The 18,136-nt window shown below is 33.2% G+C and overlaps 1 protein-coding gene across 11 annotated transcripts in view; it reads right to left on the bottom strand.

Annotated features, from left to right (window-relative positions):
- The window catches only part of Nbeal1 (neurobeachin like 1), a 191,024-nt gene continuing 172,888 nt past the window's right edge, over nt 1–18,136 (bottom strand). For 7 of the 11 annotated variants that reach the window (XM_048808339.1, XM_048808340.1, XM_048808342.1 and 4 more), the window contains 7 exons: nt 16,309–16,418; nt 14,516–14,688; nt 13,102–13,196; nt 11,114–11,230; nt 10,308–10,469; nt 9,524–9,672; nt 6,485–7,620 (listed from right to left, as the gene is read on the bottom strand). In XM_048808339.1, the coding sequence (XP_048664296.1) occupies nt 7,344–7,620; nt 9,524–9,672; nt 10,308–10,469; nt 11,114–11,230; nt 13,102–13,196; nt 14,516–14,688; nt 16,309–16,418 (1,083 nt within the window). In that variant the 3' untranslated portion in view covers nt 6,485–7,343. Of the gene's footprint in view, nt 4,519–6,484; nt 7,621–9,523; nt 9,673–10,307; nt 10,470–11,113; nt 11,231–13,101; nt 13,197–14,515; nt 14,689–16,308; nt 16,419–18,136 lie in introns of those variants that run through there. The other 4 variants (XM_015481284.2, XM_048808341.1, XM_048808344.1 and 1 more) reach the window with 2 other exon arrangements.

Raw genomic sequence — 18,136 nt, 5'->3', positions numbered from 1 at the left:
CGGGGTTCGATCCTCAGCACCACATACAAATGAATAAATAGAATAAAGGTATTAAAAAAAATTCCTTCCTTAAAAAATTTTCAAATATGAAAGGTCTGCAAAGAGTTCATAATATAAGAATAATGCAACTAAAACAGAAATTTGGTTGTTTCTGTACATGAAGAACAAAGACAATAAAGCGATTCAAAGCAAATTTTAGACAAAATGTCTCTCAGGATAATGATTAAGCCTGTTTTAAAATAAATCTGTCAATATTGTATCTAGTTTATAAAAGTAAATGGACATAATTTCTACAATGGACGACACTTGAAAACATATAATACTTCTGAGACATAATTTTTTATGCCAAGAATATCAAGTAAAAAGATTCAGAAAATCCAAAGCAGTGCCTGGACTTCATATATTTAAAAAAAATATTCCAGGGATAAATCTGATCTGTAATCTCAATTAAGAACTACCGGCCTAGAATATACTACATTTAAATTAAAGAGGTAAGGCTGTTGTCCATATTTTGAATATTGAAGTGGAGACTGATAACAATATATTGTTGTCTTAATTTCATCAGGAAAAGCACTGCCACAACTCTGATATATGAAAAAAACCAACACCCTTACACATGCATGTGCATGAACACACATATTATATATTCAATCTTATATTTACATTTAAAATCGTCCAAGCACTTGCATCTTTTCATTGGAAAGACAGTTAAGACAATCCTGCTTATTCTATAATATAAATATATAAAAGGAGCTAACCTTCTTAAATTCAACTAAAGATATCTTTAGTGATTTCTTTAGAAATAAGAATATAAAATATACTTAAATGCAAAGGCCATATCTCTATCATTAAATAAAAATCTAGTATTTAAGTAAATGCTGTTTGCCTACTTCTAGTCAAGCAAAACATAAAGTCTTAGGTTAAGAGTCAACCTTCAAATCTAAATTCTAATTATGAGGACATATTTCTTTCAGAAGCTTAATACATGTTCAATATCAGTTTTTTGAAGGATAATTTTGATGTGTCCTAAATTAAGGAAAGAAAGGAAACCTCATTGATACTTCCTGATGATGACAAAATGAATACTTGGCATTTTTTTTTCCTACAAAAGGAAACACTGTAACATAAAGGAAGTGAGTAGAAATTTATTCAGAGCTGGCCTGAGCCTCACAGGCTAAAATGATTCAACCAAATGATCAAACGTCATTTTTACATGTTTTCCTGATTTTCATGTCCTGATCTATTTTTCCTTTTCTAATTTTATTGAAGTAATGACAGAATATTGATTGAGAAGAGTTATAAAAATTCTTATAAAGCTTATTTTTTAAGTGCACTTAGTAATACTTGACCTCACTTTCCAAAAGGAAAACATCAGTATAAATCACTCCCCATCACCAGGATGTTGAGATTCTTATTTTCATCATCACCAGTGTCAAGAAACAAAAGTAGATGAAAAGTTCTACAAAGATAACAGACTTGGTAACAGCCAAGTTGAGATATTAATCAACAAAAATGCCCACCTATTATTCCATTCTAAATATAGAGGTAATTTCTGCCATTATACAATACAAAAATAATTTCTACAGATAACATCTAAATACACTATTCTCAAAAGTGTATCTTACCAGTGATTTTATCTAGTGATATTTAATTTGCTGAGGCATACTGTTTAAGTGAGGAACATATTACTCAGCTAAGTTCTACTAAATTTGCTTATTTTAATAAACAAAACTTAATTTTCACTCTTCTATACTTTTGCTAATATTCTCAAAATTCCACAATTCTCCCACTGATTAGGGAGGCTGAGGAAGTGGGATTGCACGTTCAAAGCCAGCCTCAGCAACTTAGCAAGACCCTGTTTCAAAATAAAAAATAAACAGGGCTGGGGGCTCAGTGGGTAAGAGCCCTTGGGTTCAGTACCCAGTACAAAAGGAAAAAAAAATCCACAATTTTGGTTTTTACTTTTTGAAAACAGCAATGTGAAGAATAATTCTACTATTCTAACCATATAGCATTAGTTTGGATAAGATATTATAGTGTGAAGAAAGTTTCTTATTTGCATTATAAAATGAATACTGCTTGTCCAGCTCCTCCATCTCAAATGCAGCACAGTAAAACATCACCAATTTAATAATTTTTCTCTAATTATCTAAGTTTTTTATAACTTTTGGTATCTAAAATAATTTCAAATCCAATATTATAAAGTGATCTCAAAAAAGAAAAGGTATCTTATATCAAAATCTGATTAAATAAACAAAAGAAAAATGTACAAAGCTTTGACTTAGAAAATATCCCCTTAAAATAAATATTTTTCAACAAAAACAAAAAAATCAATCATCTGAAATCTCCTAAAGAAATTAAGATTAAATTAAGAATGAGATGGTCCTGTTGGCAACATGAGTGAAGTACTAGACTGGGAATCAGTTAAACAAAGAGAAGCAATAAATCTCACTTATAAATCATAACTCTATATTGACTTATCAATAAAGACTTTTTTTCCAACACGAATTCCTGAAGTTCTCAAAAGAGGACTTCACATTTATGTGTCCTATTTTCGCATCAGGTGATTTCAGTGTTATTTACCTAAAGTGCAGCTATTTTTTCCTGAATAAAATAAAGGATTTTAATTTGTTAGAAAGAAAATTATCCTATAATTTTTATTAGTCCTAACTCATAACCCATAAAACTATTCAGAAGTTTCCCTAAACAATCCTTTATTTCTTTTTTTAAATATTTTTTTATAGTTGGACACAATACCTTTATTTTACTTATTTATTTTTATGTGGTGCTGAGGATTGAACCCAGGGCCTCACACGTGCTAGGTAAGCACTCTACTGCTGAGCCACAACTCCAGCCCCCGCAATCCTTTATTTCTTAAAAATGTTTTACTCATAGGATTGTAAAGAAAAGAGTATGAGATACCATGGTCAACATGAAAGAGAAAACCAAAAGAAAATTTCTCCAAGATTCAATAGAGAAGACGATCAAAGGGAAGGAAATCTATGATTTGTGGAATAAAAAATATTATTTTAAGAAGGTAATTACTGTAAAAAAAAGTTCTGTTTCTTTTTTTGTTTATAATCCCCTTTAAGAAAGCCTTGCTGTCATTCTTTCCTGAAAATGCATTCAACATACAAAATTTCTGTACAATGTTACGGATTCATGAATTCCTCCAAACCCAAGGAACATCAGATTAATAAAACTGATACACATAAAAGCTCTCTGACCTAACTCAAAAGATGATTTTATAAAAGAATTAGATTTAACAATCTTTTGGAACTCCAAATTAAATCAACCAGACCTTTGGTTCAAAATCTTGAATGATAAAGAAGAGTGTAACATTTAACTAACTACAACAAAATTAACTGTAATCCTAAAAGTCATATATAAATGAAACAAATGTGTTTCTAAAAAAATTATTGTCTGAATGGCTACTTTTAGGTCATTATGTATCTTTTCCATTCATTCATCAATCACACAGATATTCAGGTAAAAAAGTAACACATTTGGGTATTATTGCTAACTCTTCTAATTATCAGAGCAAAACACACTATTTGCTTAGCCAAGAAAAAGCCAAAACATTTTAAATTTTGCAGATATAAACTGTGCTGCAAATGCCACTTAAAGGGTCCACTATAAAAATCACAATCAGCATTTCTGCTTAAACATACTATTAATGAAATACATCTGTAAAACATTATCTCTAGTTTCTTCTTTCCTACTCAACTTTTATTACTTAAGAACAATAATACAATTCAATAAATTATCATTACTAATGTGTTAAATAGAAGCAGAAGGGGCCAATTTACCAGTTACAATATTCATATTTTAATCTTACAATGCAAACCTGGAACTTTTGCTGAGTTTTGAAAATCCAACTGTGCAACAGATGGTTTTAATATTATTCCCTCCAATTGGGAGTTTCATGAAAATTGATATTTTTTATGTGGTGGTGAGTGAATAGGAAAATGAATATCTAAAGAATATGTGAAAGCCATATCTCTCAACTGTCCCATTATCTTTACTTTTTTATAGAAATACCTTAAATTTTGCTATTGAGAATAATAAGTGAATTGAACCTAATTTCATTTTAGAAGTTAGCTTTTTTAAAATGGATCCTATGATCTTTAGGAACAGGCCAGTAAATTGAATCAAATTTATTTTCTCAAATACATCTTAATATATACCAAGAATTGCTTAATAAGACTTGATTCATTAATATTAACCAGAACTTTTAAAAAGGATAAGAATACAACCTACATCTTTATATACTCCATACCAAATCGTGGCATTCCCTAAAATTATTTTCAGGGACAAACAGACCTTAAAACCTTTCAGAAAGTTGAGAGATGTGGTTAAAGTGACAAAGCAATCAATCAAGTTTCAGTTATTTATCACAGAAGATGGAAATAAAAATCACTTGGAATCTTGAGTATTATATTCAGTTTCTCCAGCTGAAATCTGGCTGAGTCGCTTGCTAGATCCCCACAATTTTCGAGAAAGCTGACCTGAGCGCATCTGTTTAAAGTAATTCAGAAAAATGAAGAATAGATGTTAAGAAAATAAAAGGATATATGAAATTAATATATAAGACACTGATTTTTTAGAATGAAGGATAAATAAGATTTTGTTAGCATAATCAGCATGATTAATAATAAAGTCTTGTAATTGTCATTTAGGTGGAATGGTCTAATGCCAAATATAAATTTAAAAAGAAAATATTCCAATTATATCAAAATTACCACATTCTTTTAACCAAAATATGTATCACTTCATTAAAAAAAGCTTCTTACACTATAATCTAGCCATGGAGGTATACATGTTTGAGGATTTTCTTTTTGGTATTTGTACTATTAATGCTACTCATAAGGACAAAAATAAAGTAAACCATATTTGTTTGTTTCAGAAGAGCATGTATAGGGGATTGAACTCAGGAGCACTCGACCACTGAGCCACATCCCTAGCTCAATTTTTTATTTTATTTAGAGACAGAGTCTCACTGAGTTGCTTAGTGCCTTGCCATACTGAGGCTGGCTTTGAATTCAAGATCCTCCTTCAGCCTCCAGAGCCACTAGGATTATAGGTAGGCACCACTGCACTTTAGCTAAAACCATGTTTTGATGAAAATACTTTAAAAATATTTGATATTAGAATTTAAAAAATAAAATTTAACAATAGTATGATTAAAGGTAGTTTAGAAAGCAAGAATAGTAAAATGTCTCTGAAGGTAAGAATCACATTTTGTTCACCATTAATCGTGCACCACCTACCACCTTCCTTAATATACACCAAATATTAATTAAATCAGTGTGTAAAAGTATTTGAAAAGCACTTACATATCTACGAAGCAAAAATCCCATATGATTTGCTGTAATCACTTTTCTATGTACAATATTTTAATTTTTTTTTGTGATACTAGGAACTGAACTCAGGATATCACACATGCTAGACAAGCGCTCCACTGCTGAGCTATTATACCCAGCTCTTTTCATTTTATTTTAAGAGTAGGTCTCACAAAGTTGCCTAGGAAGGCATTGAACTTGTGATTCTCTTGATTTAACCTTCCAGGTAGATGGGATGACAGGTGTGCATCACCTTGCACAACCTATAGTCTACTTTTTAGATTGGTGATTCCTCTACCACCTTTTCTTAATAGTAAGTTTTCTCAGTTACATTTATTAGAGTGATAAAAGATAAGCTTCATACAAAGATACTAGTGGTTGGGCTGGGATTGTGAGGCTCAGCGGCAGAGTGCATGCCTCACACATGTGAGGTACTGGGTTCGATCCTCAGCACCACATGAAAATGAATAAACAAAATAAATATTTTTAAAAAAGCTACTAGTGGCTTTGGATGTTTGTTTTGCATTTTCACTTCAGATATATTTTCTGAAACAGTATTTTCATTACTCTATTACTACTTTACCATCTGATTTATAAATATAAATTTCACACTGACAGAATAATAAAAATGATATATAATTTAAAATACATTAATTAAGATTTTAATGTTTAAATAAAAATAAATCTAGAAACAGAAATGACTTTATAACTATTGATCTAGCTCATATTCTACAGTCATATTCATATAATAAATTATATTTTAATTATGAAAGATTCTAAATATTCAATTTATTATAATAGATCCATAATTCAGTCACTACATCTAAAGATATAAAACAGAAAATACTTTTATTGATGATCTATACAGCATTCAGATTCTATATATTGTAGACTATATAAATCTTACTAATAAATATCAAACTTATTTTGGTAATAGTAGAAAACATTAATTTAGTCCTACAAAATATACCTGCTTAGGTGTTTTTTCCAATCAATTTTTAAAATAACATGTATGTATATAACAGTCGTTTCACTAAAAAAAAATTTAGTAAGATCAGAAACTAACAAACTTTTACCTAAGTTGGGGAAAGCATGCAAATTTAAAAGGCACTTGGGTAATACAAAGTGAAACACTCGAAGAGTAAAGTTTCAGCAGAATTTTTATATAATCATAACATTAGCAAAGGAGAGGTGGGTCTGATTTGGGAAATTCATTAATCAAGAAACTCAGTGTTTAATGAAGATGTGCTCAAAATGGTTTAAATATAAGTAAAGTACTGAGATACAGAGCTGCTCACATTGTTTGGGGGATTATCACATCTGAAACTAAATGTTGCCATCATTTTAATAGCACTTTTAAGAGTATCCTGGACAAAGAGCATAAGGTCTAAAGAAATTTTAAAACATTTATAAATCAAAATATTCTTTTGCTCTAAAATAGATTATAACCACTGATAATGTAATATTAATTTCTTAAAATAATCCCTATAGATGCTATATAATTAGATTTCTCAGAAAAGATCAATAATGACACCCTCCCCCCAATTTATAATGATTAACTATGTAATAAATTTCTTGGAAAACCACAAAATTACTTTGAGTAAGTCACTAAGTTTTCCTAGAAACAATGATTTATGATATTTAAATATTTAGTAATTGATAAACCATCATCAAGGAAATTGACAGTTATTATAGGAAACTCACTGAAAGTAAACACATTAATATGGGGATATTCATAGTTCTAAACAAACAAATGATGATTTTACAAAAGGACATATAGTCATGTTGGGTATTTGTCAAAATTAAATTAAACAGTTTTACTGTTTGATTTGAAAAGGCTTTAATGAACTAAAAATTCATGTAGTGGTCCTCTATCTAGATTTGAAATAAAAAAGACTTTCTTATTCCAGTAAAGTGATAGACAAACACTGCCAAATGTGTATTTTTCAATTATATTACAATATAAACACCACTCTTGAATAACAACTTTATCCTCTGTTTTCATTTACTGCCCTTTGAAAAATCAAATTTGTTTTTGAGCTTGTTTATCCATAACGGAGACTTCTGAGTCAGCTGGAATGAAGGAGAACCAAAGGAATCCCCAATAGTACGGGAAATGAAATCCATGACACTAGGTTTTACCTCGGCTGGCTTGCCAACACCCACTACAATCAATTTGCCATCTTCTAAACCTACAAGAATATGGCTGTATTCTTTGGTTACACAAACACAATGGATAGGCAATCGCATGGCTAATGGAGTGATGCTGAGATTCAAACTAGAAGAGAAATAAAAAACATAGACATTATTACATGCATATATAAAGGATTCACAGAATCTTATACCTAGAAGATAACTTAATGATCACCTAGTTCCACCTTGTCATTGTACTTAGATTCATGTTTTTCTTCGATCATCTATAATCAAACAATTATTAATAAAACATCCATGAACCTGATATACAAAAATTATTTTCCTTATTCTCTAGAGAACCTATTCTTTTTCCTTAATTTCCAATCCATTCTATTATTACAAATCCTTTTTCTGATTTATTACTCATTTGATGGAAATATCCTATCTGTTCTCTTACCAGCGGTTTGCAGGTGGGATCAGAGGAAAAGTAAGAGACAAAACAAATTAAACAAACAAAAAACCAGGTAGGATTCTATGTGGATATTAACTACATTCTTGTCTTTAGTGTCCTTCCTAAGACAGGTGGAAATAAAGCTCTTGTACCCATCATTATTCTCTGAGCCTCAGATTATCAGTGGGCATTTGTTCTACCCGTCTTAACCTTATTGCTGAAATATAGCATTCTACATACATACTGTGCTCACTGCCGTCCTATGCCTTTGTGCTTTCTTTTCTTATATCTCACCTACCCTCACCTCCAGAAGATGGCCCTCCATCTCCATCTCAGTTCCTACTAATCCTTCATGGAGACTTCTGACTACTGAGATCTACAGCAATCTTCACTGTCTTTAAAACTCCTCCTACACATTTAACTACCACAATATAATTTAGTTTTTAAATTATTCTTATAATTTCACAAATATTTATATTTCTCTAACTGGTCTTAAACCCTTTAAGATCAGTTATTACGAATAAATATCACAGTACTGGGCACATAAGCCTCTTTCACTAAATGTTTTTTACTTTGTGTACTAATAAGTGGAAGTTATGTAAGAATGCCAAAAAAAGCTCCAAAAGTGCACATGAGTGTATGTGCTTTTGAGGTCCATAAAATTGATCAATTTGCTTTGTCTGATAATCCATTATGATAAATGCCTGTTTGCTTAATACAAAATGATGAATTCTAGGATATATAGACCATATTCTAGAAAAAAATGCTAAAAGATTCTGTGATTTTTTAAATTGTAGATTCTGTTAATAGCACTCTAAAACTGCGGCTATAAAAATTCTTGGAAAGATATAATTGGAATGGATTTTATTTATTTTTTATTATGGTGAGGCAAACTAAAAGTGTTTTTAAGGTTAATCTATTTGTGCATGGGGATTCTTCTGTTGATATACCTTTACTTTATTCATTTACTTGTAAGTGGTGCTGACAATTTAACCCAGTGCCTCACACATGCTAGGCAAGCACTACACCACTGAGCCACAATCCTAGCCCCTCTTCTGTTATTTAATGCAGTGAAGGAGAGGCATGTTTGAGCAGTGAATATGTGCTAAAATTTAGTATTCTTCAGTTACCCTGCTACTCTGGAAAATCTTTCTTATAAATTCCTTCCTGGTCCAGAGTATTCTATCTTATTACATCCACATCAGATTCACTTCTATCCCTCTCTCCCCAAATCCCCTATCTTTGTGTTTTCCTTATTCTTACTAATCCAGGAATCCTTTATCGTCCTCAATTTGTTCCATAGCTAGGAAATTTATAAAAATTTACATTTATTATTAATAAATGTTAAACCAAAAGATTAGGAATTTTAGATTCCTGGTTTCCATTTATGTTGGAAGTACCATCACCTTTTATTTATTTATTTAAAATATTTTTTAGTTATTGATGGACCTTATTATTTTTATTCATTTATTTATATGCAGTGCTGAGAACTGAACCCAATGCCTCACAGACATGAGGCAAGCACTCTATCACTGAGCCAAAACCCCAGGCCCATTACCTTTTATTAAGTGACAGTTCAATGATTTTTATTACTTACCTGTGGAGATCTCTTATAGACAGGAATCCCTGTAAGCTGCCTGTGATGATGTGTTCTCCAATTATACATATATCTGATATTTGTTCCTTTAGGACTTCAGACCCTAGATACTTGCCATTTATAGAAAACAAGTGTAATGCATTCTTATCCTACAAAGAATTGATGAGGAAAATTTAACAGTCTTGAATAAAAGTTCAGTTTTTATATTGTCACCTAAAACTATAACAAAATGATTACAATTTGGTTGTATTTAAAGAGAAAGTGTATAGACAATCTTACAGTGATTTCAAATCAAACTGCCAAGTAAATAAACATTAAACAAGAAATCTGATCCCTAAAAAAGAATTAAAATCTCTTTCCAGTCCAAAAATACTCAATATTCATAAAACAAAAAGATTTCCTTAATATTTAAAAAGCTTTATCACTGAAGAGAAATAAACAAATAAAATTAAGGGTTTACTTATTTATACCCTGCTTTGTGTGAAAATAATTTCAGTTGACTATCATTTCATGTAAAATTATGAACTCCCACATAATCAGAATTTATTTTTAGAAATCATGTATTATACAAACCAATAGAAATTCCTAAAATAAAATACAAATGTAAGTCCAAGATTATAGTGGAGGTCTATCTAATAGTAAGGAATAAAAAACTCAATGATGAAAGGAAAAACAGACTCTTTAAAACACGGAATTCATTCCTTCCTCCAACTGCCTCATACATGTTGGGAGGAAAAGACATACTATCTGTAGTCTACATCTACTACTTGAAAGTGTTACATACCTTGAGGATGGTCGGTTCTTCACTGCTAGAGTAGATTACAATATATCCTTCCCAAGATATAGCCAAGTTGGGAATGGTCAGGAACAGAGAACTCTCACATGGTGGTCGTAAAGTCCTCATGTACTGACCTTTCTGAATGGTATGTATAATCACGGTGCCATCCTACAAATAAGAAATATTACAAAAGGAAAAACAGAAGGGAAATCAACAATCACAAAAAAAGAAAGTGGACTGGGGTTGTGGATCAGTGGTAGAGCGCTTGTCCAGCATGTATGAGGCACTGGGTTTGATTCTCAGCGCTGCATATAAATAAATAAAATCTATTGACAACTAAAAAAGTAGATAAATAAATAAAATTGTTTCTAAAAAACAAGATAGTAAAGTGGTTGGAAAACAAACATGGAAAGGGAACTAGAAAATGATCATTCTACCAAGAACATATATATCTTAGGAAAATTCCAATTTTGGATTTCAAGTAGTATTTTATCCCATAGAATACCCTCTTCCATTAATTAGTAAGACAAATAAAATCCCCAATAGAAGGGCTGGGGTTGTGGCTCAGTGGTAGAGTGCTTGCCTGGCATGTGTGAGGCACTGGGTTTGATCCTCAGCATCATATAAAAATAAAATAAAGGTATTGTGTTTATCTACAACCAAATGGACACAATACCTTTATTTTATTTATAATACACACCCACACCCATATATACATACATACATATATATATACATACATACATATATATATATATGTAAAAAACATTTGTAGAAAAAGTAATTAGGATTTCTTTCAAGTGAACTCTTACCCTTGATCCTGACACTGCCATGTCTAGTTCAGTGCTGATGCCAACACTCAATACCTCATCAGTGTGTCCATAAAGAATGTGAAAAGGTTTAGATGCTAAGCCCACAGGTGTGCCTCCCTAATATTAAAACAGAAAAGCAAAGGTGAAAAGAGTTTTCTTATTACTTTTTTTTAATAAAAAAGTTTATTCTGCATTTAAACTTTCTAATAATAAAATAATAATGTAAGTTATCATAACCACCGAGTCAAATCATAGTAGTACTCATTATGTTTCTCCTTGAATTTCTAAATTATTCTCAATGTTAAAGTCAAAAACTTAATCTGAATGGTTTCAATGTTGACCATCTTGGATTAATTTTTCCAGGTATATTACTTGCCTTTTTAATCTACAGAATTATTTTTCATTAACTCCAAATAAACTTTTTGTTTTATATCTCTTCTCTTTCCCATTTACTGAAGGTCTCTACATCAGGGACTTCAATTATCTTTATGCTGACTTATTAAAGATATCCAGACATACCATTCTTTCTCTACTGCTATAATCATTTTATTTTTACGTTTGTACTCACTTTGATTACCTTAAATTTTGCTTTCATGCCATTGATTTGGTTTGAAAAACACATCAAATCTGTTTCTTCCTGTTTCTGCTTTGTGTTTGTTTACTTACGTAATAGCATTGGTTTTATTCTCAGTTTGATTCTTCTGTAACCTTCATTTTCATTTTACTATATTATGTTATGTTTGAGCTTCTATTTCAATGAACTGTTATTATGTTTTACTAATATAATTTTATTGCAAGGAATCCTCTGTCTCTAAGCTGTTTTCTTCCAGAAGAAAAAATATTCCTTCTTCATGTCTTCACCATACTTTACTTGTATATTACTTTTTGTACTATGGAACATTTAAATAGTTGAGACAAGTTACTTATTTTTTTTGGCCAGGTAGCAGGGGGTACCAGGGATTGAACTCAGGGACATTCGGCCACTGAGCCACATCCCCAGCCCTATTTTGTATTTTATTTGGAGACAGGGTCTCACTGAATTGCTTAGCACCTCACCATTGCTGAGGCTGGCTTTGAACTCACAATCCTCTTGTCTCAGCCTCCTGAGCCGCTAGGATTACAGGCGTGCGCCACTGCACCCAGCTAGTTTTATTGTGATTATTCTAGGCAATTCTATTCACACCCTCTATTTAATTCTGCATAATGTGCACGAACTTCTCTGGATACTCTATTACCTCAGACACATTGTCTTCTTAACCTTTGAGTGTTTATCTATGTGTATAGGGTATTTTAATTGTTACAAATCAAGTAGTTACGAAAAAACAGATACTCCCCAAATTCATTTAAAAAAGGTTCTATATCCCAATAAAGACAGAACAAAAACTGATAAACATAACAAAGACAGAATAAAAACTGATACATTTCACTTAAGAGTAGATAAAGAATTAAAGTATTAGCAAATAAAATATGGCAGTAAAATGTAATAGCAATATACCACAAATTACATAGGTTTATTACAGGAATTCAAGAATGGTTTAAACCTATTAGAGAAAGGTAGAAAACCAAGAAAACTTGAGAGAGAGAGAGAGAGAGACAGACAGACAGACAGACACTCTTCCTGAATACTATTGAGAATATAAAAGGTTCATGAAAATTATAAATCTATAATTTCCAGAGATTCCAATAGAAAGGGCAGTAAAAGTATTATGCTATCTAGACAATAATAATAATCACTATTTTCCTAGGAAAGGTTAACAAAGAGAAACTTTTGGAAAGTATAGGGGATTAGGCAATGAATAAAAAAATTTAAACCTAGAAAAAAAAAAACACAATGATCGGTACAGGACAAAATCCAGGTAAAAGAATGCAAAGGAGTTCAAAAAGTCATCTACTGCAAGAGAAAAGTTCATTATCCTATTAGAACATCTTGTTAGTTTTCTCAAAGTGAATCTCTAATCTAATCGAAGAATATTTAAACGTGTGACTACCTGTTGTATTATTTGCCATATCATACAAGTGGTATCTCTGGAACCAGAAATCAAATGTATTCCACAGTAATCTGTAGCTAAGCAAGTCACAATATCTGTAAGAAAAGGTATATAACAAAATGAAATCTTGGTTTTGCTGAAAGAGAACTTTAAGAGCAATTTTAGTTAATGCTCAAACTATTGCTAAAGCTGTTATTCTATAACAGGAAGGAATGTAGAAATGGCATTAAAAACTACTGGCAACATGTTACGCATGAAAGAAGCAATATCAAAAATCACGGAGAGCTTTCTTTGACATTATCCTTTTTTATTTCTTTTTGTTAGTGTGAGGTATAGATGTTGGGTATGTGCAAAGTCTATTAGAATCTGAGGAGGAGGTCAGATAGCTTCAAATGAACCCCAGTTAATTTTTGTTATACTTTTCTCCCCTCTCATCTCAATCATTTTCTCCTTCAATTGGGCATTAAAATCCTACAGAATATGTATCCTTAAAAACAAAACACAAAAAACAGGACATATTATCATGCTGTAAATTCACAAATATATATAAAAAAAATTCCTGAACCATAAACAGTTGAGCTATCTATGTGATATGGGAAGAATCACTAGTACAAAATTAGCAGCAGATTCCATTTTCCCTCCCTAATAGCTTTATTAAAAAAATAAATAAATAAACCTGCTCAGTGTTTTCATTATTATATCAAAGACACATCAGGTTAAACTATATTCAACAATTTCATCTATTTCATGCTTTATTGTTAATACAGTAATAGGGAAGTTGATATTTTATTTAATGATGACACATTTTGTTATAAATTTGTCTTAAAATCCTTATTTCTATCAGCCAATTAAACTTATTCTAACATCTTTTATACCTGATGAAGGTGTATTTAATTTGTATTATGCTTTAATATTCCTCTGATACATCAGAATTTAATATAAAAAGCATATAATATTTAGAATATTTCACTATCAAAAAGTTCACTCAGCCTCAAAGGTAAAAATTAGGGGATAGGGATACAGTTCAGTGGCAGAATGCATGCCTACCATCATGAGGCCTTGGGTTCAATCCTTCACACACCACCAAAAAGGTAAAATTTGGCAGGCATGATGATGCACACCTGTAATCCCAGCAGCTCAGGAGACTGAGGCAGGAGGATCTTGGGTTCAAAGCCAGCCTCAGCAAAAGCAAGGCACTAAGCAACTCAGAAAGACCCTGTCTCTAAATAAAACACAAAAATAGGGCAAGGGATGTGGCTCAATGGTTGAGTGCCCCTTAGTTCAATTGCCAGTACCCTCTGCCCCCAAAAAGGTAAAAATTTAATGCTTTTTATAGGGAACATGTACTACTTTCAAATAGTTCAAAAAGTTAAAAATTTTATTTTTTTTTTTTGAAAAAAAAGTTAATGCTTACCCATATGTCTGATGTTGTGGGAGATAACTTTGCCTTTTGCAAGTGACATCACTTGAATGCTGTTATCCCAGTGTCCAGCACTGAAGAGCAACTTTGCATCATGTGATACTACAAATAGCTTAGAAGTGATCTCCAGCCCGGGAGCAAAAGGACCATTCATACTACGCTGAGTTCTGTAAACACAATTAATTAAACATTACACTTTTTCTTGAAAGATTACTTTTTTGGTATCAACTATTTAAAAATTTCTCTAAAAGAGAAATAAAAAATAAATCCCTGAAGTTCTATTTGAAATGTCTATTAAAAAGTGATAAACGTTTAGAAAACACATTATTCTTACTTTCTTCATAGTCTTCATAACATTAAGATATACATAACAAATAGTCTCAAAGGTTAAGCATAAAGAAATTGAGACTGGTGAAGGTGTGAAAAAAGTTTAAATCTGGGCTTTTAAGGCCAACTTAATAAAATTGACAATTCTATTAATGGCAGCCTCAAAGTATAAAGACAAGATAGGATATGCCAGGACAAAGAAAATCAGTAATAAATTAAAACCAGGGATCTCCTTCACAAGGTGATATATTTGAGGTAAATGCATAGCTAACAATGCTCATGATGACCTGCTCTTCCATTGCAAGCAAAGCAAGCTTATGGGTTTTATCTGCTTCTAAGTAAAATACCTGTGAGTGTAGCAAATTTTTTAGAGTTTGCAGAAAGACACAATTGATTGCAGTGTGTACATAAAAAATGAGGAGCTAATTCTAGTTCAGTTCTACAACTATTATTCCACATTAATTTGCTAAGAATAATCTTTGTACAAAAGACAATATTACTATGTTCTATGTGGAGTAAGAAGGAAAAAAGATATTATCCCCTAATCTCATGGAATTTTATTCTAGTTGAGGAAGACAAGAGAGATACAATGATAACAAGTACGTCATTTTAAATAGTTTTCATATATGATGCAATTGATCCCCAAAACACTGAATATAATTTAGTTAGAAAAAAATACAATTAATATATAGCTGAGACAACCCAGTGTAAGAGAAACATCACATTGAATTAGAATATAACTTTTGGAAATTTAAAAAAATAACTAAGTTAATTCTTACTACTTAAACACATAGAATTTATTCAGAAGTTATAAAATAGAATATAATTAAAATTAAGTACACTATTTGTACTGTAATTTTTGCTTTCATAGCTGCAGTTACAGAAATTCAATCTTGTCTTTAAACCAAGTCAGGATCCTTTCAAGTCAGAATATAACTTCAAAAAAAGGAAGGGAATTTGGGCTGGGGCTGGGGCTCATAGGTAGAGCGCTCGCCTAGCATGTGTGAGGCCCTGAGTTCAATCCTCAGCACCACATAAAGTAAAATAAAGACATTGTGTCCACCTATAACTAAAAAATAAAAGAAAAAAAAAAAGGAAGGGAATAGGAGTGGTGTAAAAAAGAAGACAAAAGAGGCTGGGGCTATAGCTCAGCGGCAAAGTGCTCACCTAGCACGTGTGAGGCCCTGGGTTCAATCCTCAGCACCACATAAAAACAAATAAATAAAGATATTGTGTACAACTACAACTAAAAAATAAATATTAACTTAAAAAAAGAAGACAAAATCTGGGTCTCAAGATAGTATTTTCAAAATGAACAGAAGTAAAGTATAACAAACTCTATTGAAATGTATAATTAAACCAATATTTTTTAAAGATTAAAAAAAAAGAGCAGAATCAATTTTTTCCCAGCAATAAGGTACTGACTGTAGCTGTTCTGCCTTAAATGTTCATTTACTTACTTTGGATTTGTCACAGTTTGATCCTTGATGAATGTAAAGTAATTAGAAATGCTTCTATCGTAAGGCAGCCATCCATGAGTTCCAATAACATAATTCATGCTTACTGTTATCTAAAAAAATAAATGAAGATTCAAATGAAAGATTAAAGAAAGCAGCGAAGAACAATCAGATGGCCACTTATCATTTGGGGAATACTGTGGGACTGTGTATTTAACATATGAAACTCATTAAGTCTTCAAATAGTTAAAGTGGACAAAGCTCTATCTTACTGTAAGAAAAGTTGTCAAAATATATATATATATTTTTTTTCTTTTTCTTTTTTTTTTTAATGTGTGGTGCTGGGGATTGAACGTAGGGACTTGTACATGCAAGGCAAGCACTCTATCAACTGAGCTATATCCCCAGGCCCTTATTTTCTTCCTCATAATTTCTCAAAGTTTATTAGCAACTACTGGCAGTCAGGGAAAATTCAAGATTAAGTCTTATCATAAAAATATGATACACACATCATTTAGAACATAAATCAGAAGAATTTATCTACTTCAGCACTATTTATTTTGTGGTACTGGGGACTGAGAACTAGAACTTATAATGAACTGTTAGGACTCCCTGAATTGATACAGTGAATACTTCCTTTTGAAAATGCAAAGCTGATTGAGAAGATGGCGGCGAGGGGAGTGCATTACCCCCGTGTGCTGCTTCACTGTGTGGGAGTATGACAAGTCAGGACGGCTAAAGGATATCTTGTTAGGAATTTCCAGCAATAGTGGGGTGCTCCGGAACCTGGAGAAAGGATTTCCATCGCACGAGGATCGGCTACGGGGACTCAAACGCGAGAGGTTTGTCGCACGGAGGGTAACTGCTTATTCAGCAAATCGCCCCGCGGCGAAAGTCTGCAGTGTGCGCTGGGATAGAGACGCAGGGTTACAGCGCTGCAGTTTCTGCCAGCCGCGCAAGCACCGTACTCAGGGCTGAATTCTGGGTTCCAGACGGGGGAAGGAAGCGGTCCTTCTCGGTTGTACACACCGGTCAGTCCACAGAGGAGGCCAGCAGCCACCATCTTGGTAAACTGACGTCACGTCCCCTGTTTTCGACTGACCGCAACTCATTCAGCCATAGATCAGGTAATTCCAGGCTACAATTCGCCTGTGGCTTGCAAACAGATTGCTAGGGTTCTGCGCCTGGGTGCTTCTAAGAACCTGAGCCTATCGGAGCGAACGCCGAGCGCGGGGCGCCCGAGTTCCGGCTCCCGGAACCGCCCCGCGGAGGCTGCTTCATGAACCCTGCTCCTATCAGAGCATACAACAAGCACTAAGCAGCCGAACTCCGGCTCCCGGAACTGAGCCCGCGGGGACTGCTTCTTGGAGCTTACAGGAGTTCGGAGAGGCCGAGCTTACACCGAGTTCGGAGAGGCCGAGTTCCGGCTCCCGGAACTTCCCTGGGCCGGGGCTGGGAGCCCGCGGAAACTGCTTCTCGGTAGGGGTCCTGCCGAGGGCCGGACAGGACTCACCCGTTGCTTTGGTTGCCCGGCAAAGGGAACGAAAGGCTGACATTCGCATACGATATCAACATGGCAGAGATCTGATGTCAGCAGAAAGCGGCGGAGGAGAGAACTCCATCAATACCAGTGGTGACATAAGCAGTTGGTCTCCTGGTAGGGGGGGTGAGGCACAGTCACCTGAGCCTCCTCAATTTGTCGTTGAGCCAGAGGGGAGAAGCCGGGCCGCCGCCAGCGCCCGGAGCAGGCCCAGCGGCTCGCCAGCGTGGTGACCGCGTGACCCCAATTGGAGAGGGGGTGGGAGCGGAGCCGCCACTTGCACCCGCAAGG

This window comes from Marmota marmota, unplaced genomic scaffold, assembly GCF_001458135.2.
Source record: "Marmota marmota marmota unplaced genomic scaffold, marMar, whole genome shotgun sequence".
Taxonomy (NCBI): Eukaryota; Metazoa; Chordata; class Mammalia; order Rodentia; family Sciuridae; genus Marmota; species Marmota marmota.
This window is presented reverse-complemented; position numbering and strand designations above follow the sequence as displayed.